General features: G+C 44.6%; 1 protein-coding gene across 3 annotated transcripts in view; it reads left to right on the top strand.

Annotated features, from left to right (window-relative positions):
* Positions 1–1053: 1053 nt before the first annotated feature.
* Positions 1054–24545, top strand: part of EFTUD2 (elongation factor Tu GTP binding domain containing 2) — a gene marked incomplete at its 5' end in the record, with an annotated part of 30741 nt that continues 7249 nt past the window's right edge. Inside the window, 15 exons of one of the 3 annotated variants that reach the window (XM_079724476.1) lie at positions 1054–1158; positions 3881–4043; positions 4986–5064; positions 7395–7470; positions 7953–8018; positions 8796–8831; positions 9960–10050; positions 10984–11066; positions 13072–13238; positions 16029–16153; positions 19394–19457; positions 19846–19936; positions 21401–21536; positions 22750–22877; positions 24232–24425. In XM_079724476.1, coding sequence (XP_079580602.1) covers positions 1054–1158; positions 3881–4043; positions 4986–5064; positions 7395–7470; positions 7953–8018; positions 8796–8831; positions 9960–10050; positions 10984–11066; positions 13072–13238; positions 16029–16153; positions 19394–19457; positions 19846–19936; positions 21401–21536; positions 22750–22877; positions 24232–24425 — 1604 coding nt within the window. Of the gene's footprint in view, positions 1159–3877; positions 4044–4985; positions 5065–7394; positions 7471–7952; positions 8019–8795; positions 8832–9959; positions 10051–10983; positions 11067–13071; positions 13239–16028; positions 16154–19393; positions 19458–19845; positions 19937–21400; positions 21537–22749; positions 22878–24231; positions 24426–24545 lie in introns of all 3 variants that reach the window. The other 2 variants (XM_079724477.1, XM_079724475.1) reach the window with 2 other exon arrangements.

Raw genomic sequence — 24545 nt, 5'->3', positions numbered from 1 at the left:
CACTTCTGTGATATTCTTGCCAAAAAATGCATAACCTGAATCTAATCATGAGGAAACATTGGCAAACTTAAATTAAGGGACATTCTACAAACTCACTAGCCTATAATCTTCAAAAGTGTCAAGTCATAGATGTCAAAGGAAAGACCAAGGAACTGTTCCAGATTGAAAGAGACTAAAGACATGACAGCTAAACGCAAACATGGAATCCTGGATTGGCTCCTTTGCTGTGCAGGAGATTATTGGAACAGTCTGTAAACTTGAATGGGGGCCTGTGGGCTGGGTGGTAGTAATATGTCAATGTTTTCTGATTTTGATGGTTGTATTGTGGTTATGTAGGAGAATGTCCTCGTTTGTAGGAATCACATGCACTAAAAGCAGGGGTTGGCAAACTTTGTCTGTCAAGGGCTAGATAGTAAATATTTTAGACTTTGTGGGCCATATGGTCTCAGTGGCAGCTATTCTGCTCCACTGTTACAGTGTGAAAGCAGCCACAGACAATATAAAAGAATGAGCATGGCTGTGTTCCAATAAAGCTGTTATTATAGATGCTGAAATTTGAATTTCGTATAATTAATTTTCATGTGTCATGAAATATTATTCTTTTGATTTTTTTCAACTATTTAAAAATAATAAGAAACATCTTACCTTCAGGGCTGTATGAAAACAGTTGGCAGGCCAGATTTGGCCACAGGCTATCGTTTACCAACTGCTGCACAAAAGTATGAGGAGGCGATGAGACACTGTGTCAGCAACTTATTTGCAAATAATTTAGGAGAAAGAAAGTTATGTGTACTATTTTTGCAACTTTCTGGTATTTAATTATTTTAAAATTAAAATTTGTTTAGTATTAGAAAAAAGAAGTGGGTAAAGTATATGTAAACAGAAACAGGAGTGGAACAGACAGGAGGGGAAGGTACAGGGCTTTGGAGGAGCAGTCAGTGGGTTGATGTAACTGGAGAGGAGACTGTGTGAGGGATGTGGTCAACCACAGGCTAGGGCAGAGGCCTTGATTACCTTGCCACTATCTAACTCTTCTCCTTGAATTTTAGCATCATGGATACTGACTTGTATGATGAGTTTGGGAATTATATTGGACCAGAGCTTGATTCTGATGAAGATGATGATGAATTGGGCAGAGAGACCAAAGATCTTGATGAGGTAAAACAAATATATACTTTTTTCATCTCTCTTTTTTAAGAAAGCAATAAAGTAGTAACCATAAATTTGTTTTCTGTGTCTGTGAGTCTGTTTCTGTTTTGTATATAGATTCATTTGTGTTGTGTTTTAGATTCCACATATAAGTAATATCATATAATATTTGTCTTTGTCTGGCTTCACTTAGTATGATATTCTCTAGGTCCATCAACGTTGCTGCAAATGGCAATATTTCATTCTTTTTTATGGCTGAGTAATATTCCACTGTATACATGTACCACGTCTTCTTAAATCAGTCATCTGTTGATGGGCACTTGGGTTGTTTCCATGTCTTGGGCTGTTGTAAATAGTGCTGCTGTGAACCTGGGGGTGCATGTGTCTTTTTGAACTAGTGTTTTTGATTTTTCCATCATCCCTTCTCATTTACTCAAGATGTTCACCCCAGCAATTCTCCCCTCCCATGTCATTAGTTTTCCCTCTCTGCTAGATCATCTCTATCAGCATACAGATACGCTGTTGTTTCATCATAAAATCCTTTCACGACCTTATAGCCCCCTTCCGTTACCTCCCATTTCCCTGTTTCCCAATGCGGCACATCACAAAAGAGTTGTTACTTGCTGTCTCCAAATCCTCTCCTCCCATTTTCTCTGAATCCAAGTTTTGTTGTTTTGCCTCCCCCATTCCACACAGACTGCTCTTGTCAGGGTCATCAGTGACCTCTGCCCCAGAGCCAGTGCTCATCCTGCTTGACCTGTCTGCAGCATCTGGCCCAGCTGATCTCTCCCTCCTTAAAAAAACTCTCTTCCCTTGGCTTCCAGGGAATCCCCTGGTTTTCCTTCTCTTCTCTGGCCGGTCCTTCTCAGTCTTTGCCGCTGGTTCCTCCTCATCTCCCTGACCTCTTAACTGTCAATGGGCCCCAAGGCTCCATTCCTAATACCTGTTCTCTATCTGCACTCACTCCCCTGGTCATCTTATCCAGTATATCAAATCCCTTCTATTCCCTGAGGACTCTCAAATTTATATCTCCAACCTGGACCTTTCTCTTGAACCTCAGGTTTGTATGTCTAGCTTTCTACTTGGCATCTCTACTTGATGTCTAATGTGGCATCTCAAACTTAGCATATCTAAGGCCTAAACACAGAGCTTCCCCATCCCCTGTCCCCTGCCTCTGCCTCCAACCTCCTCTTACAGTCTTCCTCATCTAGTAAAGACAGGGCCATTCCCCGGTTGCTCAGGTCAAAAACCTTGTCTCTTTTTTTTCACTCCTACTCTGAATTCACTAGAATACATTTTTTACTCTATTTATAAAATATATGCAGAATCCAACCTCTCCGTCCACCTTCACAGCTACTCCTCTGGGCATAAGCCACAATCACTGCCACCTCTCTCCTGTATCACTGCAGTAGCCTTCCAACTAATCTCTCTCCTTTTAGTTTATCTCAGTATGGGAACCAGAGTGAGTCTTTTAAAACAAAAGCCTGATCATATTACTCCTCTGCTCAGAACTGCTAGAACAGGACTTCTTAGCCTCAGTACCATTGACGTTTGGGGCCAGATAATTCTTCGTTGCAGGGGCTGTCCTGCGCTTTATAGGATGTTTAGCAGCATCCCTGGCTTCTAGTCACTAGGTCCCCCCCACACACACCCAGCTGTGACAACCAGAAACGTCTTCAGACATTGCCAAATGTTCCCTGGGAGACAGAATTGTCTTTGGCTGAGAAGCTCTGTCATAGAGTAAAGTTAGATTACTTAGAATGATCCAGAAGATCCTACATGATCACCTCCTATGTGATTTCAGCTTATACTGTTCTCCCCATTATTTACTGAACTGGCTTCCTTGCTAATCCTCAAAGTTGCCAGCATACCCTTGACTCAGAGCCTTTGCATTTGCCGTTTCAGCCAACTAGAATGCTCTTCCCCACTTACTTGTAGAACTTACTCTCTCTTCCCTCAGATTTTTGCTCAAATGTCATCCATCACCTCTCTTTTTTGCATTGCTATATTACCAATACCTAGAACAGTGCCTGGCACATAGTAAGTGCTCAGTAGATATTTGTTGAGCGAATGAATTAACCAGGGTGTTTTGGAACATAAAGGGTTAGGTAGTAGCCACTTTTAATCATTTGAAAGACTTTTTAGGAGAAGAGGGCATAGCTTTGTTCAGTGTTGCTTGTGACTGTGGGTTTTAATTTATAAGGAGGTGAGTTCGATGTGATTTACGAAGACTCACTTTCTAACAGGGAACTGGGCTGTCTTGTGAGTGAGAACTGTTGTTATTGGAAGTATTCAACAGGGACAGGAATACGTAGAGAGAGTTCATTCATTTAACATGGTCTGCTATGTGCCAGGCACTGTGCTGTGTTCCGAGGACGCAGAGATGAATAGTGCTCAGAGAACTCCCGTCCTATGGGATTCCTAATATGTGAGGCATAGGGCAATATCCAGAAAAGTGCCTCCAAGCTTGATCCATTTGTGACCAATGGCCTGCATTTAAGAAAGGGTCCATTTGAATCAGGAGAGCCGTCCACACCCACGGCTTACAGTCTTCTCTTTGTGAAGGATCACGCAAGAGTAGAACCTGCGCCACTGACTGTAGCACAGAATTCAAAATAAGAAGCTGTCAGGCATGTGAAGTCATTGCTCTTAACTCGTGTAGTGTAGTGAGTCATTGAGCAGGAAAAGTGCATGCCTCGTCCAACCTCCTTCTGTCTTTTGCTCTTAGGTTGATGATGATGACGACGACGACGAGCTGGGAGATCATGATGAAGACCACCCTGGGATGGAGGTGGTGCTGCATGAGGACAAGAAGTACTACCCCACAGCTGAGGAGGTGTATGGTCCTGAAGTGGAGACCATAGTTCAGGAGGAGGACACCCAGCCTCTCACAGGTGAGTCTGGAGGCACTGGGCTGTGAGAGGTGAAATCGAAACTAGAAAACTTCATTTGATAGCCATCAGCAGTCTTGAAAGTTCAGTGAATGAACTGACTAGTTTTTCTTTCAGGTGGTATTTCTGGATTGAGATTCAGTTAACCCTGTTTTGATATTCAACAAAACAGCTTGTTACCAAGCAAATAAGTGTTACTTCTTTCTTTATCTAATATTTGTTTGGGTTCTTGAAGACTGTTTTTAAGTTCTCCCTCTGGTCTGATTTTTAAAAAAATTTATTTATTTATTTATTTATGGCTGTGTTGGGTCTTTGTTTCTGTGCGAGGGCTTTCTCTAGTTGTGGCAAGTGGGGGCCACTTTTCATCGTGGTGCGTGGGCCTCTCTTGTTGTGGAGCACAGGCTCCAGACGCGCAGGCTCAGTTATTGTGGCTCACGGGGCCTAGTTGCTCCGCAGCATGTGGGATCTTCCCAGACCAGGGCTCGAACCCGTGTCCCATGCATTGGCAGGCAGATTCTCAACCACTGCGCCACCAGGGAAGCCCCTGATACGTTTTTCCATCCAAATAATACCAGTTTCTTTAACTAGTCCCCACAATGCTTATTTTCCACTTCCTTAATAATTTTCATTGATCTTCTGGGAAGTAGTCGCATTTTATAAATGCAAGGAGAGATTTTGAACTGACATTGACCTCATCCTATATCCAGTCCCTCTCCCGTCCTCCCACAAAATGAAGTCCAAACACCTCAGTCCACAATTCAAGATCTTTCAGTGTCTCATGCCAAACAGTGTTCCCAGAACTTCCTCAACCTGAGTGGTCCTCGAGAACCACATAAATTGATGTCATATATCATCCATTCTGAAAGCTCAGTCTAATGGAGTTGGGCTCTGTATTTTTATGCTTTATGTCTACCTGCACATCACTACTTTTCTTTTTCCTCCTAGAACCCATTATTAAACCGGTGAAAACCAAGAAATTCACTCTGATGGAGCAGACATTACCTGTCACGGTATATGAAATGGAGTAAGTTATAAGGTCTTGCAGCCTCTCTGCATGAATATTGTAGGTTCAGTTTTTTCATGGAGGTAGGAGGTGGTTTGTGGTTGACGTAACCAGTGAATTTTTGGGGTGGTGGTGGTGAGAGCAGTGGCATCCGTTTGTGCCTGAGTCATTTTGCTGACTTCTCTCTATGACCAGGTTCAGCTCTGTCGCTGCCCGCTGCCACATCTAGTCTGACAGATTTCAACTTTATTTATGTATTTATTTATTTTGGTAGGTAAAAGGGCATATCCCTGAGCTCTTTATTATTTATCTATTTATTTATTTTTTAAAAATTGAGGTATCGTTGATTTGCAATGTTGTGTTAGTTTCCGCTGTACAACACAGTGATTCAGATTCTTTTCCCTTATGTTATTACAAAATATTGAGTATAGTTCCCTGTGCTATGCAGTAGGTCCTTGTTGGTTATCTGTTTTATATATAGTCGTGTGTATATTTTAATCCCCGACTCCTAATTTATCCCTCCCCTCCCCTCCCTTTTCCTCTTTGGTAACCGTCAGTTTGTTATCTATGTCTGTGGGCCTATTTCTGTTTTGTAAATAAGCTCATTTGTATCTTTTTTTTTTCTTTTAGATTCCACATATAAGTGATATCGTATGATATTTGTTTTTCTCTGTCTGGCTTCCTTCACTTAGGATAATAATCTCTAGGTCCATCCATGGTGCTGCACCAGTGAATTATTGTGAAAGCAAAAATCTCTTCCTACAATTTGCCAAAATTTTCCTTCAGCTTATATCGTTGCTGAGATATTTAGGCTCAGTCTTAACTTTCTTCTTGCTCTCATCCAGATCTCAGCCATTTTTCTCTTCTTCCAAACCTTTAGTTGGGTATTAGAAGCCAGCCTTTGAGACAGAACTGGGTATTATAATTGTCAGTGTTGGGGCCACCAGAGCCTGTTTTGACACGGTATGGTTGCTAAGTGTTTTGGGAACATAGCAACTCTTTATTTTGAAAAGGAGGCACAGGTAGGTAGATATGTGTAGAATAATTTAGACTCTTCAAACTGCAAACTGTTTTTGAAAATATTTTCATTGATGAAGTGCACTTATAAGGCTCATATATTGAGGAGCTTGTGGCCCATTATTAGATAATGAAACTTCTTTTAAAAAAAATGTTGACATCTTGTATGTCCGAAGGAGTGAGGTCCCTTCTGACGTGGTCAGCTCCCCTTCCATCATTCACACTTTTTTTTTTTTTTAATATTTATTTATTTTGTCGGACTGGGTCTTAGTTGCAGCTCACGGGCTCCTTAGTTGCGGCAGGTGGGCTTCTTAGTTGTGGCAAGTGAATCTCATGTGGGATCTAGTTCCCTGAGCAGGGATCGAACCTGGGCCCCTTGCATTGGGAGTGCGGAGTCTTAACCACTGCGCCACCAGGAAGTCCTCCATTCACACATTTTTTTTTTTTTTTTTTTTTTTTTTTTTTTTTTTTTTTTGTGGTACGCGGGCCTCTCACTGTTGTGGCCTCTCCCGTTGCGGAGCACAGGCTCCGGATGCACAGGCTCAGCAGCCATGGCTCACGGGCCCAGCCGCTCCGCGGTATATGGGATCCTCCCAGACCGGGGCACGAACCCGTATCCCCTGCATCGGCAGGCGGACTCTCAACCACTGCGCCACCAGGGAGGCCCACATTCACACATTTTTGAAACAACCTCTCAGTTTTCTTCAGAACTTGCGTCACATTCTTTGGTATTCTCAGTGGTGATTTTTAAAAAAATCTCCAGTCTTTGAAATCAGGCGTGATTTTTCAAAGAGCCAAAAGTCATCTGAAGGCTATTTACCATAAGTAATGCGGATGATAAGCAAGAAAGGCAGGGTTGGTTTTGATCAGGATGGAACTCCTCTGCTCATCATTAATGAGATGAGGTTTTCTTGAAAGCCTAGTTATCCAGCGGTAACGGCAGTTTCAGAAGCAAAGCTCCCAAAGTGATCTGAAGTCCCCTTGGTATCAGTGGTATAAATGTATAACATCTAGCCTGAATGTTTTGAACCGAACAGTACTCATGTATGTGTGTGCTGGTATTTGGTTTTTTCTTCTTGCTTGCTTTTCAAATTTCATTATTTTACTGTTGAAATCTCCATGACATTTCACAGGTCGTGTCTCCTCATGAATAAGTCTGTTCCGTAACCAAAGACAGAACTGTGTAGAGGTAGAAACTCACTTCTGCCTCTGAGCATTCTCCAGTTGGTCTGAAAGTTGTTCCTGGCCGAAAATACCTAAAACACCTTTGTACCACTCCCCCATTTGAAAACTTGTGGCAAAGTCCCTTTTGCTCTTTTCCTTTCTCCTTTCAGTTTCTTGGCAGATCTGATGGATAACTCGGAGCTCATCAGAAATGTGACCCTTTGTGGTCATCTCCACCATGGCAAGGTGAGAGAGCTTTCGGCTACTTGGAACAGGGTCGCTCTTCATTTCTGCTCATTTTTTCAGCCCTCAGAGCCACACGTTGGGGTCTGAGGCCATAAGGCTGGACCTCCTCACTCGGGGGGGCCTCCATGCCTATTGTGAAACTGAGCTGTGAAATTCTAGCTTGTCCTGAGCAGCAGATGGAAAGCTAAGCCACTTGCATGCCTGAGCCTTGTGTCTACATCTGGACAGAAGAGGGGAAATTGAGCCTTACTCTGATTTTATAAGTTTTCATTTCCTGGGGGATGCTTGTCTAAGAAAGATTTCATCTTTCATTTGAAAATAATCCTGTGGCTTCCTTGTTAATTCTTAGCTGTCCCATAATCCTCCCTGCTCTCTTCTTCCTCTCTTTATCCCTACATTATGTGGTGTAGTGGGAGCTGGGAGAAGGGTAGAGTAGATTTTTCTCTGTGGTTGGCAGAACTTAACTTTCTCTTCCCTTTCAGACCTGTTTTGTAGATTGTTTAATAGAGCAGACTCACCCGGAAATCAGAAAGCGCTACGACCAAGATGTGAGTAGAAATGCTGTTGAAGGTTTAGGATGAACCATTCGGAATATACAGGGGTGGGTGTCTCTGTCCTTCCCCTTTCTTCCACCTTCCCACTCTCACTGTAAATAATGATGCATATAATGTGCTGATTTATAATTGTAATTTCTATTAATAGGCCTTAAGAAAATAATTTCAACTTTCTCAGAAACATAGAAATATTAGTGTGCAGTATTTTTGGATGATCTGTTCTGTGCTTGGGATCCCTCCTCTGTTCTGATATATCCTGACTTCGATAGCCTATTCTTTCCTGTCATAGTATTAGTAGCCTCTTTATAAATATAATACAATTGGACCTTGTTGTTTTCGTGATAAATTTAAGCGCCTGTGAATGAGGCCAAGTGGGGCTGCAAGTCTCAGTGCAATAAATGTTCAATCTTGGCCAGATTGACTGTTCTGACGTTCAGGGTCCCATGAAGGCCGGATGTGTCTCCCTGTACCACTGTGAAAAATTCAGTGCGTTTGATATAATTTAGCTCTTCAGTCATACCTGGTCTTTAGTGACTTCCCCCACTCCCCAAAAAACCACACACCCAAGAGCATTTTCCATCCGGGAGGGTGCTGGTCTCATTGTCTGAAATTTCTGTAGGGGTACCCTGTTTTCTTCCATCTATTCTCCTCCTGAGTTAGAGACCCTTGAGCTGGGAGGTGGTGAGGAAAAGTGATTGATGGTTTGTGTGGGAGAGGAGTCTGAATTCAGGAGGTAATTACAGTTCTTTTTTTTTTTTTTTTTTTTTTAAGCTGTGCTACACTGACATCCTCTTCACAGAGCAAGAGGTAAGTGTGCCTTTGGAAGTCTGATTGTTGTCCACAGCAGGCCCAGCAGTAGTAGTTTTGTAGGGAACGTAGAAGAGCTTTACGGTAACATTTTGGTCCATACCACACGCCTCCCCACCCTCACTCCCACCCCTCATCTCTTTATCTCCCTGCTTCTCTTGGTCATCCTATGATCTATAACTTGAAAGAGAGCTGGGTAGGCAAACTGTAGGGTAAAAGGGGGGACCCTCCTATCCTTGGCTGGATTTAATTTAGCCTAGTAGGGCAAATGCTAAGAGGTGATGTGTACATTTATGCTGTAAGTTCTGCAGAAGCTAAACATGATTTTTTAAATGACATCATCCTTAAAATCTGTAACATGACTCCATCCATGTGTTGATCTTTCTGGGAGTAGCTTCTCCTGGAGAAGGGGTTCGTCTGTCTTTGTGCTTCTCTTTCTGTATAAAGGAGTGAGCATGCATCTCTGTCTTTCCCGTTCCTACTGGTTGGTCTTCCTTTCCATCTGGAGCTTTGTCCCTCCCCTCTAATCCCTTGTTTCCCCCTCTTCTTTATTTCTGTCTCAAATGACCACATGGAAAGCACAAGAGTGTAAGTACTGTGATTAACCAAAGGAACTCTGAGTGGTGCTGGCATATGTTAAGCACTCAGCAGACACTAGCTATTGTTTTTTAATTTATATATCTGTTTGACTGGAGTTGTTTTAATACTTATTTTCTGTTACAGCTTTTATAATATATTTTTAAGAAAACCTAAAATGCTGCAGATTGTTTCTTTTTACTTGTAGTGTGCTTAATTATTTTTGTTTACAGTGTATGAGGAGGATAAGATTTTAGGACTCTGGATTCTCTATTAAGGTTTAATACTGCTTTGCTAGCTTGTTCATTTTTTTATTTTTACTTTTTTGTATTTGAACCAACTCCCCCTGCCCCCGCCGCCCCGGTGCTTTTTAAAGATTGTTCATCTTTAAGGTCATTCTGGTTAGAGACCTAGATAAAAATCATACCCATTACAAGGAGAGACATCAGTGTAATTTACTAGCAACTGGAAAGATCCAAGAGCAGAATGAATCCCTCCTGCATAGGAAGAAACCTTGATCACTCTCGCCCTCTTTCTCTCTGCGACTTTCAGAGGGGTGTCGGCATCAAGAGTACTCCTGTGACAGTAGTCTTGCCAGATACCAAAGGGAAATCCTACCTCTTCAATATCATGGACACTCCAGGTGGGACATTCCTTGACTTTTTACCATTAGAACTCTGTCCTGTGTGTTTCTTTTGCTTCCAGAACAGGGCAGAGCATTATGTCTTTGTTTTTACATTCCCTTGCCTTCATTGAGATACTTTTCTTTTTTTATCTGTCTCCTTTGCTTCTAACTAGTTAATTAGCCAGCGGTGTGCTCCAGGCCTTCTATTTTGTTCCTCTCTTGACTCTGCTATAGAAGATTTAAATTTGGGGGAATCTTATTCACTTATTCCTATCAGCCTGTATCAGCCCATGCTAGACATTGGGGCAACAAAGCTGAGTTAGACATGGTCCCAGCCTCAGGCAGTCTCAGTCTTTTGAAGGAGACTATGGGAGCACACACCGATGGCTGGGGGACATGCAGGTTACCATAGAAGCAGCATACCTCACCCTGTGGCTGACTTTCTCTTTGGGAAGGGCCAGCTCAGGGTTCCCTTTTTTTAAATAGGAAAATTTGGGTTTTGACAGATTGGCCTTCTTTGCCCCATCAGATGCCCGATGCCCTCGTGCCTCTCAGCCCCTGACCCCTACCCACACCCACCAGCACCACCTTGCCAGGAACCAGCTCCCGTGCTCCAGGCCCTCCTTTGCCCTCTTTCCTGCTTCCAAATTGTCTTCTGTCCGGCAGAACTCTGTTCACTGCTGATCAGACTGGTTTAGTGTACAAGTTGAATGTGTTGTGCCCTCCTTGATAAAATGCTTTCTTTATGTTTGGGGGCCTCCTGTATAAAAGCGTAATCCAAGGATGTGACTCTAACGTGGAACTTGGCACACTGCAGGGAGCTGTGGGGAGAAGGGAAGGTGGTATTTGTGGGTTCACATGCTTTGCAGTGCCCCACAGACCACGTACAAGTTAATCGTGCCTCATCCTGCCACCACACCAGTGGCGACTTACTTGGTATTTGCTTTTCAGGACACGTGAATTTTTCTGACGAGGTCACAGCTGGCTTGCGCATCTCAGATGGGGTGGTCCTTTTCATCGATGCTGCTGAGGGCGTGAGTCTGCGTCAGTTCTCTTAGGACCCCTCCTCCCTGTCCTGTTTGCCGCACACAATGCCCAGAGCTCTGAGTGAGCTGGGAATTAGAGAACGTGAGAGCCTGTGGGATTAAGGCTCACCTTTGCTCTAAAATTAGGGCAGCAAATGAAAGTCAAAATTAGTTCTCAGTGAGTCCCTCACTGCCTGCACAGTGAAGCTCAAAATGATAGGACCCATCGTCATTCGGAAACACAAAAATGACAAAGGTAAATAAAAAGGAGGGAGGAGAGTTTTAAATGTTAATGAATTTGTCTAAGGTAAAGAGAGATTGGAGTTAAAAGGCCCAAAGATTAGGTAATTTGGCTAACCTCCTTCATGCTGTCATCGGTGAGATAGCCAGCAGAGGGAGCCAGGGTTACCTTTTTAAAAATTGACTCCATCTTGGAGTAATCTCAAACTTACTGAAAAGTTGCAGTAGTACAGAGAACACCCTCATTTGTAATTCTGTGTCTGTACATGTACATATGCACTCACACGTATGTGTTTTCCCCTTGAACCATTTTAAAATAAAATATTTCAGAATGTATTTCCTAAGAACAAGGACATTCACTTACATAATCGTAATACACTTACCAGAATCTGGGAATTCAACGTTGATACAATATTGTTGTACAGATCTTTTTCTGTAGACCTTAGTCAGTCTCACTAATTGTCCCAATAATGTCCTTTATAGAATTTTTTTTCCTGATCCAGGATGATGCATAACATTTAGTTTTCATGTCTCTTTTAATTGGAATTCTTCTTTTACCTTTCTTGGTCTTTTATGACATTGGCATTTTTGAAGTGTATAGGCCATTTATTTTGTAGACTGTCTCTCAGTCAGGGTTTGTCTAATGTTTCCTTATGATTAGGTTCAGGGTTGTTTGGGGCAGGAATACTATATCAGCACAGTTGTGTTCTTATTAGTCCATCACATCAGAAGGCCCATGATGTAACCTTATCCCATTATTGGTGATGTTAACTTTGATCACTTGGTTAAGGTGGTTGTGCCAGGCTTCTCCAATGTAAAGTTACTGTTTTCCCCCTTTGTAATAACTGATTTGTGGGGCGATACCTTGAGTCTATGTATACATGTTATTCCTTATCAAACTTTACCAGTTTCATCATCCATTGGTCATTCCTAGCTTATTGATATAATAGTTGCAAATGGTGGTTTTCTAACTCTTACTATTTCTTCTATATTTATTGGTGGGAATTCTGTTGTAAGGAAGAGATTTCCCTTCTCCATTTGCTTATTTATTATCCATATGGATACCCAGATTTTTATTTTACTTAGTGGGTTATAAGCCACTAGTATCTTTATATCTTTTGATACTCTAGTTATCCCAGATTTGGCTAGTGAGAACTCCTTCACGCTGGCTCCTTTATCCTTTTGACATGCCCCATCTTTTTTTAGGCACGAAAAGATATCCTAGACTTATCTTGTACTTTCCCTGCCCCAATCCTGGAATTAGCCATTTCTCCATAGAGCTTTGTCCTTATAGTGAGGACAGATACTTAGAAACAAAGATCAGAGTATGTTCATTGCTACTGGGACACATTGCTTCTAGGAATTTCCACTGAACACAGATAATATACACCCATACGTATCTGTAACTGTTTCTACACATACATATTAAAAACTATTAACACAGTAGAAGAGAAGAAAAAAATCAATTTATCCTAATACCCACAATTCTATTTCAGCACCACAGCTTCTTCCCAAGCCTTCCTTGGTTCCTCCTCTGGCACTGAGAAACCTGGCTCCCAACATCAGTGTATTTATTCATTTCTCAATCCTGCAAGGTCACCTCTTAAAATTCCTGAATCTGCCATTGGGCAAGATACCCTCTGCTTCCCCCCAACAATCTATTTCCTCTTTTCCACATTCTTCATATTTTTAAGTAGTACCTTTTTTGGCTCTGCTCTGGACTGTTCTGCCCTCTTTGCTCTCATCACCACCTTCTGAGCCTTGTGTCTCGCAGGTGATGCTGAACACAGAGCGGCTGATCAAGCACGCCGTGCAGGAGAGGCTGGCAGTCACCGTGTGCATCAACAAGATTGACCGGCTGATCTTGGAGCTGAAGCTGCCCCCCACTGATGCTTATTACAAGCTGCGTCACATTGTAGATGAGGTCAACGGATTAATAAGGTAGAGGAACCCTGGGAGTGGACCTCCTGTCCTCGGCACTCTGGTTTTTATAAATCTTAACCTTGAACACCTCTGGGGGCAACTCTGATTCCTTGGCATGCGTTGACGAGCTTGTTGGACACAGCTAGAGGCGCATTCTGTGGCTCTGCAGGGATTGACTCCGCCGCCTTGGCCTCGTTAACTCTGCTCCTTAACCAGATATGCAGCTCGCCACACATCCTCAACTTAGTACTGCAGTCAGTATCCTGAGCTCTAGAATCAGTCTCGTCTTCACCGAACCAACCATGTAAAGTTGGGCAGAGTCCTTAAGCTCATAGAGCCTCAGTTTCTGCTTCTGTAAGAAGGGAATAGTAATATTTGCCCAATGAGATGTTACAAGAAATTAAAGACAGCCAATGTAACACACATAGCACAGTGCTCAGCAGACAGTAGCTGATTGGTGAGTAATGTTAGCTGCTATTATCTTACTAGCACAGACTCAGTAAGCGAAGGGACTGTTGGCTTTTATTTCTTGTTGAAGCTGCTTTTCAACGAGATGGATTTGGGGTTTATGAGTGATGGTTGGGAGACCTTAGAATACAGTACCAAGGTGGCTTTGAAGAATAGCTTAAATATAGTTTTTTTTGGCCACACCGTGCAGCTTGTGGGATCTTAATTCCCCGACCAGGGATCCAATCCGGGCCCCCAGCAGTGGAAGTGTGGAGTCCTAACCACTGAACCGCCAGGGAACTCCCTAAATATATTCTTAAAGACAGTTTTATCTGTAGGCTGAAGGATGTACTGGATGACTTTTTGAGGCCCGTTGAAGGACCTGGGAGGAGGCTGTCCTCCTGAGAGAACTCCTCTCCAGCTGAGGATCAGGGACAGTACTCTCGTGGCCAGGGACAGGTTCCCCTTCAGACACCCCACCCCCGCCACCCCCCAGTTTGTAACACTGGTTCTCAACAAGGGTATCTTCTCCCTGTCACTGGAAGGGCTGAGAATGACTGGAGCCCATATAATGGCTGGAGTCCAAAAGATGAAATGATAAACGTCTCTAAAGGGGGGACGGCTTGGACAGGGCTAAATCCTGATCTACCAGAATAGGAAGTCAAGAAGTCACATCTCAACCACCAAACAAGAAATAGCAACATGGGTCTTCCCTGGTGGCGCAGTGGTTAAGAATCCGCCTGCCAATGCAGGGCACACGGGTTCAAGCCCTGGTCCGGGAAGATCCCACATGCCGTGGAGCAACTAAGCCCGTGCGCCACAACTACTGAGCTTGCGCTCTAGAGCCTGCAAGCCACAACTACTAAGCCCACGTGCCACAATTACTGAAGCCCGCCACCTAGATAGAGCCTGTGCTCCGCAACGAAGAGCAGCCCCCGCTCGCCGCAACTAGAGAAAGCCCACGCACAGCAATGAAGACCCAATGCAGCCATAAAAAAAAAAAGAAAAGAAATAAAAAGAAATAGTAACATGAACATATTATTTAGAAATATAGAGGTGAATGCTCTAGAAGCACCTTTAAAAGAGTTGAAAGCAATTGCCTCTGGGGACCGTAACTTGGGAGTATGGTAGGGGAGTACTCTTTATAAGCCAATACTTCTATTTCTAAATTAAGAAACTCCAGGGACTTCCCTGGTGGTCCAGTGGCTGAGACTCTGCGCTTCCAACACAGGGGGCCCGGGTTCGATCTAGGGAACTAGATCCCACACGCCGTAACTAAGAGTTCGCATGCCACAGGCAAAAAGATTCTGCACGCTGCAACTAAGACCTGACGCAGCCAAATAAATATTTTTTTAAAAAGAAAAGAAATTCCGTAAAGCAGTGTGTCAGGCTAGGGTTGTGGATTTGATCCCTGTGTACAGCTGGTTTTGTTATAAATGCTAGTGAACTTGGGGTGCTGTGGCTTCTGCATGGCTTTTAAGACTGAACGTTTTAACGTGAATTTGTAAAGCAAAGCCAAACAAGGCAATAAAGAGTAGGGCAGGGACTTCCCTGGTGGCGCAGTGGTTAAGAATCCACCTGCCAATGCAGAGGACATGGGTTCGAGCCCTGTTCCAGGAAGATCCCACATGCCGTGGAGCAACTAAGCCCGTGTGCCACAACTACTGAGCCCATGCTCTAGAGCTTGTGAGCCATGACTACTGAGCCCACGTGCCACGCCTACTAAAGCCCAAGCACCTAGAGCCCGTGCTCCGCAATAAGAGAAGCCACCACAATGAGAAGCCCACACACCGCAACAAAGAGCAGTCCCCACTCACTGCAACTAGAGAAAGCCCGTGTGCAGCAATGAAGACCCAACACAGCCAAAAGTAAATAAATAAAATAAATTTAAAAAAAAAAAAAAAAGTAGGGCAGTGAGAGCAGGGGGCGAAGTTGCTTTTTCTTCATTCATTCATTCATTCATTCATTCACTTACACTGGTGTTTCTGTTTGTGAAATTGAGATTTCTCTAAAATGTTGGATTTCTCTAATCTTATCACATTAGATTAGTTTCCTGTGTTCCAAGGTCTTTGTCTCTGTCCTCCAAGTTTCCCCTTGTCCGGCGCAGATAACTTCTTAAAGATCACGCAGAATGTTTCCAGCTCTGGGAAATCACTTTGTTACTGGGGGTTAGGGTACAGCTTCATCATGTCACTCTCTTGGACCAGGCTATTGGCAAAGCTGAGTGTATTACACAAGCCCCTTCTGAGGGTGAGGGCTGGAAAGAAGCTGTGATATTGAGTCCCTGCACCCTTCACCCTTGGCATCGTGCCGGCATTGCTGCCCAGCCTGGCCCTGCACTCACGGCTGTCTCTCTTTCAGCATGTATTCCACTGACGAGAACCTAATCCTTTCCCCACTCCTGGGCAACGTCTGCTTCTCCAGCTCCCAGTACAGCATCTGCTTCACACTGGGCTCCTTTGCCAAGATCTACGCTGACACCTTTGGTAAGCTCTGGCTGGCAGTCTGTCTCTCCAGCTTCCCCAAGGTCATGTGTGCCTTTCCTGCTGAATGGTTTAGAAATGGGCTTCATGCCAGAGTCCACTGTCGGAGGGAGGCATTTTATCAAGTGTTGTCTTCACATCTGGGGCTCTTTTTGGCACCTAGGCTCTTTCCTCAGGCTAACTGCTTTCCAAACAATAGATAGAAGGATAAAGGTGCCTGGGAAGAAATGGGTGAAGAGGGAGCTCAAGTTAGGAATAAGAATCTCTCCTAGAGTGAAACAGATTTTGTCAAGAAGGAATTATCCATGGCCCCAAAGCCATTCAGGCCTCTTTCTCAGAGATGGAATCTCTCTCACCGGTCGTGCTTCTAGCTGTCTTTCCAACTATATCCAGGCACACAGAAGTTCTGTAGGCCCACTTGAGAACTCGAGTTGGATTCGCAGCCCACTGGGACGTCCAGCGGAATGATTTTATAGGCCCCTGGAGCTGCAACACCAGAACCCTGGGACCAGCTCCCTAGCTCTCAAGAGGTTCCCGTGCGCTCCACCTCGGTGCCTCCCCAGTTCCCTCAGATCTAGTAGGAACCATGTCCTGGGTGTCAGTGTTAAGCCTGTGTGTAAAATACTGTACTTCCTCACAGAGGTCTTTGTCAGCCCCATTTTTGGAGCTGAGGAGACAGGCTCAGTGAGAGGCCTCACAGCCGGTCGGTGCTGGCGCTGGGGCACCAGTGTTCTCTCCAGTCACTGGTCCTGCATCGCTCTCAAACGTGGAAACGTTTGCTCTGGTGAACATAATGGACCAATTGAAACTTGGTCTTTTTAAAAATATATACATATTTACTGCATCCTTATTGAGAAAATTGGAAAATACAGTAAAATGTGAAGGAAACAAAATTCACCCATAACCTCATTACCATAACCACTGCAAACATTCTGATATAGTTCCTTCTTTCTGAGTTCAGTTTTTTACATAAAAGAGATCATATTTTGTATATATACATATAGTATAATAGCATAAGAAATATTCACTTAGCATTAGATCACAATAATTTGCCTATTAAAATTTATTGATAAAAATGATTTTATGTAACTGCCTATTGGTCCGCTGTATAGATGTACTATAACTTATTCACCTTCTCATCATTAGACATATATTTTGGTTGTTTCCAAATGGCTCTTTTTTAAAAAATGTATAGATGGACAGACAGTAAATGAAATTCACCTGAACAAGGTTCCAGGTTATGTTTCTGAATGTTCTTTGTATCAACATATGAAGCAAAATCCAAGATTGTTTCTGTAATTATAATGTATTGACGGTTCAGTTTCTGACTGAAAATGGCTCTGAGCCTCAGGAGAGATTATTACTCACCCTTCAAACCCACTGTTAGTTTCCGAAGAAGCCAGCTGTGAGCCCCAGCATCATTATGAAAAGCCATGTATGGACTTCTGGAAAGTCAGCACTGGAAGGAATCAGAGATCACTGAGTCCTTCCCCATTGTTTTACATGTGGGAAAACTGTGCCCAGGGACACAGAACTTATTGATGGGGTTGGGACTAGAATCCACTTTGGTGCTTTTTTTATCACATCATCCTGCCAAAGTTGATACCATGTCTTCTTACTAGGAACACAGGGCATGATGAATAATCTCTGACTCCTGGGAACTTCATCCAGTGGGTAGACAGAATCCCACAGTGATGAATGACAGTGTAAGGTGGTGTAGGCTTAGTTAGTGCCTGGTGGCTGCCGTAGGCAGGTAGAGCTCCAAAGGCCCAGGGGAGGCTGCGTGAAGGAGATGGGGCTTTGACGGTGGAGAGTAGGGAGCCAGGATGTCCAGACTCGCTGGGCTGGGAGAGGAGGCACGGAGGCAGGTGGTGTTGGCCCACGGGTGGCTGTTCAGGAATAGTGGACTGTTGCATCAAGGAGAAGAGTTCAAGTAAAACTACTGGGAGGCTGGGTTGGGACCACATTGGGGAGGGTTGGAATGCGAGGTTAATGAATTTAGACTTTATCCTGTAGGCAGTTAGGAGCTAGTAAAGATTGGGGCAGGGTGATATGTGCAAAGCTGATGGAAGATAGGCCAGAGAGAGGAAAGGATGAGGGAAGGGACACTTATTTAGACATTTTCGTCAATATGCAGATACAGGATTGTGATTATTGGCTGGATGTTATCTTTGAGATTGAACGGGGGCAGGGGGATTGGAGAGGTGTTCACTCGTTCTTTGAGTGAGCATGTATTAAACGTCTGTTACGGACTAGGCCTGGTTCTTGTGAGTGCTCGGGCAGCTCGCTCCAGTAATTATGATACAGTGTACGTTAAGTGCAGTAATAGAGGTGTGTAAAAGAAACAGCGGTTCACAGAGGAGAGAGGGTTAAAGTAACATAACGTGGGAAAGAAGGGGAAATGTGGTAATTAACCAACGAAGAGATTTTGAGCTTGGTTGTAGTGCCGATGATGGCCTCGCTGAAAGGGAGCGAAAAGTCTGAGGGAACGTGGCTTTAGGGAAAAGGTGATGAATTTCCTCTATGCCTTCTCGAGAAAGAGATTGCAGTCTGACATCTGGGTTAGAAACATCACGAGATAGCTGGTGATATCAGGGATCTAACTGAATGTTAGAGGAGCTCTGGACTCAGAAGATCTTTAAAAGCCACAATTGCTTGCTTCAGTCTGATGAGGATCAGCAGTTGCAGTCAAACTAAAAATATCAATTGGTAAAAGACGACACAACAGTTAGCTTTGGTGTTTTCTCTCCAGAGGGCTGGGTGTGTGCCTTCTAGAGGTTGAGGGCTAGTCGGAGCCTCAGCGTGGTGCTGCAGCTGGGAGGTTGCCCACACTGGCAGCAGAGCAGAGCTTCTGTGGGTCAAGAAGGAATGAAGGAACCACTGAGATCCACTGCAGGAAGGGGCGGTACCGGGTGCACACAGAGGATAGCACGTGGGCGGTTGAGCCTGTTGCATCAAAGGAAAGGATATAAACTGTACCCTTGTCCATAGCTCAGTCGTAGGCTTGCTGGAGACGGAGCTACCTGAGTGCTCATTTTGGCTCCAGCATCGCCTTGTTGACTTTGGACCAGTCGTGTCCCTTGTGCCTCAGTATCCTTGTCTGCCTGCCTGGGTAGAAGCAAATGTCTGGACCTTGGAGAGGAAGGTGCAAGAATTCCTCAGCTAGAAACCACTTGTGGCACATGAAACAATTTTAAACAGTACTTTGCTAGGTAGACTATAATTGTATGGCTTCTCTTATAGGTGACATTAACTACCAGGAATTTGCTAAAAGACTCTGGGGTGACATCTACTTCAACCCCAAGACGTAAGTAGAGTGCAGGAAGCGACTCTCTAGAGGCGTGATCCATTTTCCCAGTAAGTGCGGACAGACAGAGAAAGAGTTCCTAAGATTAAAATCTACTTTTTTATTAGACGTGAACTACCATCTTTTCTCCTCTAAGTGAGCTGGCTTCATGAGCTCTAACACGGTGAGAGGCCATTTCCCTTGAAGTCTCCACAGCTCAGCCCAGGCATTCATGAGCGTCATAACCTATGCCCTCTCAGGAGTCTCTGTTTGGAGATTGTATGATCACACACATTCCTTCCCCTCAAGCCTTGGCCTTGCCCAGATTCAGAAGTTAGGAAATACACCCTTGGGGTTGGTGACACTGCCTTCTCCCTCCTGGGTCTCCCATAACTCTTGATCTCTTCAGGCGAAAGTTCACCAAAAAGGCCCCAACCAGCAGCTCCCAGAGGAGCTTCGTGGAGTTTATCTTGGAGCCCCTCTATAAGATCCTCGCTCAGGTGAGTGTGTCAGGCCCCCTGGCTCAGGTCTGCCCTTCTAAGCACAAGGTGGAAGAGCTGGTGAACTTGGTCTTCCCCCTGCCCCTGAACCTGATCAGTTTTGTATTACTCAGTACGAGGAAGGTTGGTCACCAATCTTCTGGATCTAGAACACTACAGTCCTCTAAGTGCTGTTGAGATCAGAGTAAAGGGGGAAGATAGAAAAGAAAAGGCACAGCCTGGAGAAATGTACAAAGATTTTGACTATTCGAAAGAATGTGACACTTGAGAAATAATAGTTTCAGTTATGGGGATTTAACTTAGATATAATTGTTTCACATGAACGTCCTCTAGTTTTTATTTTTATACACATATAAAAATATATTTAAAAAAATATATATGTTATAGCGTTATTTATACCAGCAGGAAAAGGGGAAAAACTGGAAATACGTGTTCATCGGTGAGAATCTGATGAAATGAATTACGATACACCCCATAAAATGAAGTATTTTGTAGCCATTAAATGAATGGCTATATGAGCTTGATTCTAATGACTATTCTGGGCACGTATGTATGTGATGTTTGTCAGATTGAAAAGGATGCATCAGACAGTGGTAGTGATGTAGTTAAGCATGTGGGATGCTCCCAGCAGCTATACGCTGATGAAAATTAATAACAAATAAACAAACAAACATGTGGGATGCTCCAAAGAAAAGAATATAACATTGCATTTGTATGAATTTGCGCTACCTAAAAGGGTAATAATGTTATACAGGAATTTTCATACATACCTTTCTCCCAAGACAGTTACACTTTATGACTGTTATGTGTTTATGCAAGTGTTTAATAAACACTGTGCACAGTGAACACACACACATACACAAAATGTGTGTGGACATTCCAACTGACAAAATAGTAAAACATAGCAACAAGACAAAGTACCACGATTAAAATTTATTAGTGCTGGAAAATACTTTGTATCTTGTGTGAGATTGGGATGAATTAAAGAAGAAATTTATAGAGTCCGTCTCCGTAGAGACCTTGAGTCTGCTGAGGATGATTTAGCTTGGCTCCATCCTGACAGCTGATGGACTGCTGGGTGACCTTTTTTGGTTCCTTCCAGGGCAGTGATCCTCTAAATCTGAGAAGTCTCTAAATAGGGAAGGAAGGGTAAGGGATTTCCTGAGTGAGATGAGATGCTGCTTTTTTGGACACCAGGGGGCAGCACTGATAGCAGTCCGTCTGAGAGGGCCCGGTTTATTGGCTGGTGTGGGCATTTAACTGAGCTTGCTACACCCACTGTTGGTTTGAAGTGTAAGTACCAAAGATTTCCCTGAAACCAAATTGATATCCTTGCCAAGAGCTCTCCCCATAGAAGAGAACCCAGTGCAGTGACCCTTCCTCTTGCCCTTTGGCCCCCCTTGTCCTCTGTACCACCACACGGGGCTATCATTCGAGCTGACATGGTGTCTGTTTCTGTCACAGGTCGTGGGTGATGTGGACACCAGCCTCCCGAGGACCCTGGATGAGCTTGGCATCCACCTGACCAAGGAGGAGCTGAAGCTGAACATCCGCCCCCTGCTCAGGCTGGTCTGCAAAAAATTCTTTGGCGAGTTCACAGGTAAGGAGCTCGTCGTCATCACCATTTCCTCCACATGTATCATGGGGACCTTCTCCTTACCCCACAGTGGTGTTTGGAGATCTGAGTCTCTTTTAAGTAAACTGCAGGTCAGGATTCAGGGCACCTGGGTTTTTGCCTAGCTGCTTTGCTTAGAGGATGGTACCAAGAATTCTATGTTGTGAAGACAAAAGCAATTAAATTTCCCTACCAGGAGGAGCATGCAAGTAAAGGGGATGGGGAAGCAGATTCTGAGGTTCTGGTATTTTTGCCAGAGGGCAGTCGGGAAGGTGGACTCGTGGGTGTGGTAAAATAGTGGGAAAAGCCCCAGGCTGGGACTTGGGAGATGGATTATAGACTCCGATCTCTCTTTCCCCCAAGCTCCCTTTCTCGTATTTCAGTCACGCAGAAGGCAGGTACTGTAGTAAAACAAGCCCCAGACTGGTTGGGAAAAGACTTGAGTCTTAATCCTCCTCTGGCCCTGTCCCACGGGGTGATCCCGGGCCAGCCACTCAATCCTTCTATCACTCTAATTTCTCATCTGTAAAAAAAAAAAGGGAGGTGGAAAAGGTGATGGCTAAGGGCCCTCTCAGCAATCTCTTGATTCCGAGTCTGGTAGGAATTAGGTATCTGAATCCCTAAAGCACATAATTTTAATGGTTCATTCTGGGCTGGTCATCAATCTGACATAGGAAATCCCAACTAAAAGCAGACATGCTAGGCACCCCAAGGGGCCAATGGAGGTTCTCTCTTGTATGGCTTATTGGCTGTTAGAAAAACAGAATAACTTATTAAACAGAAACGTATGCAGTGTTTCCCAAAGGGAAGAGTGAGTTCGGAGATTGTTCTAAGTAGATCTAGAAAGAAGAGATGGGGTACTTACTTAGTTTTGTGTAAGTGTTCAGTAAGTCCTTATATTCAGTAAAAGGTCATGGACCGATATAGATACATTAAAGTTTTTGTCAGCTGAGTTCCAAGGAACCGCTTAGACCTGCTTCTTGCTCTTCCCTGGCATCAGTGTGATTCCAAATCTTTTAGCAGCATATGCCCAGGAAACAGGGTATCACTTCTGCCTAGAATCATAGGACCATAGCTTTTAGAGCTGAAAAGCAGTCCCCTCACTGTTAGTTTTCTTACCATCATGAGTGGATCAGAACTCCCCACTCCCTTCCCCCATGAGAGTGTAGAGTAATGGCTTTCTCTTCTCCCTCTACAGGCTTTGTGGACATGTGTGTACAGCATATCCCCTCTCCAAAGGTGGGCGCCAAGCCCAAGATAGAGCACACCTACACCGGAGGTGTGGATTCCGACCTTGGCGAGGCCATGAGCGACTGTGACCCTGATGTAAGGGAACGTGGCTCCCCAGTTCTCTGATTTCCGTCCCCTACTGTATGGGGAATACTGTTTTCCAGTCACAGGAGCAATGCCTTCTTTTCCATCCTTACATGGCCCTCCCAATGGGCGTAGTCAGAATGACGTGAATTCAAAGCCCGATGTTACCACTACTGCTGGTGTGATCTTGAGAACATTGTTTAGGCTTTATGAGTCTAAGGGTCTTGGTCTCTAAAGTGATGATAATAATTTGTATGTGGTAGTTATGAGAAGTAAGTAAGATTAAGCAAGTGTCACGGTTGTGTTTAGCATGGTGCCTAACAGGTAGTAAAGATTGAATGAATGATAACTAATCTTGTCAGTCCTGGCTTTTAATTTTTTTTTTTTTTTTTTTTGCGGTACGCGGGCCTCTCGCTGCTGTGGCCTCTCCCGTCGCGGAGCACAGGCTCCGGACGCGCAGGCTCAGCGGCAATGGCTCACGGGCCCAGCCACTCCGCGGCATGTGGGATCCTCCCGGACTGGGGCACGAACCCGTGTCCCCTGCATCGGCAGGCGGACTCTGAACCACTGTGCCACCAGGGAAGCCCGTGGCTTTTAATTTTTGATTGATTGATTGATTGCCACACAGCACGCGGGATCTTAGTTCCCTGACCAGGGATCGAACCCATGCCCCCTGAAGTGCAAGTGCGGAGTCTTAACCACTGGACCGCCAGGGAAGTCCCAGTCCTGGCTTTTAAAAAAATCTTTCCCAGTCATTCCTTAGGCAATCTAGTTTCTTGGCATAAATGTTACAGCCAGTCGAGAATTGTGAGTTGTTTCTTTGGAGGAAATTTGGGGCAAGTTAGTCTTATAATCTTGCAAATTAAAAGTGCCATTCTACCATCCTAAACCTGCTTCTCTTTCCCAGTGCCCTCATCCCCCCCAAGAAAAAGGAAGGTTTTTTTTTTTTTTTTTTTTTTTTTTGCAGTACGCGGGCCTCTCGCTGTTGTGGCCTCTCCCGTTGCGGAGCACAGGCTCCGGACACGCAGGCTCAGCGGCCATGGCTCATGGGCCCAGCTGCTCCGCAGCATGTGGGATCTTCCCGGACCGGGGCACGAACCCGTGTCCCCTGCATCGGCAGGCGGACTCTCAACAACTGCGCCACCAGGGAAGCCCAGGAAGGTTTTTTTTGCTATGCCTGTGACATCTATTAACTAAGCAGGGGGTGGGCCTTGGTTGGAATTTTCCCAGGAGATTGCCATATCTTCTTCTCGGTCTGGGCTGCCTTCTCGTGGAGCTCACATCATTGCTAACAAGGAAGGTGGAGACAGTGGTGCTTACCCACAGAGTCTGTGTGGTTGAGGCTGCACTCTGTCGCCACCTCCAGGGTCCCCTGATGTGCCATACTACCAAGATGTACAGCACAGATGATGGAGTTCAGTTTCATGCCTTTGGCCGAGTGCTAAGTGGCACCATCCATGCTGGGCAGCCTGTGAAGGTACTGGGGGAGAACTACACCCTGGAGGATGAGGAAGACTCCCAGATATGCACCGTGGGCCGCCTTTGGATCTCCGTGGCCAGGTACTGCCAACCAGGGCCCCTAGGGGCATGCCTGGGCCTCTGCAGTGGAACTGTCCCAGTGAGCTGAAAGGGGTGGTCCTCCTTGGAAACACAGTAGCTGCCTGGCCCCCTGTGATGGGG

This window comes from Hyperoodon ampullatus (genome assembly GCF_949752795.1).
Source record: "Hyperoodon ampullatus genome assembly, chromosome: 19".
Taxonomy (NCBI): domain Eukaryota; kingdom Metazoa; phylum Chordata; class Mammalia; order Artiodactyla; family Ziphiidae; genus Hyperoodon; species Hyperoodon ampullatus.
This window is presented reverse-complemented; position numbering and strand designations above follow the sequence as displayed.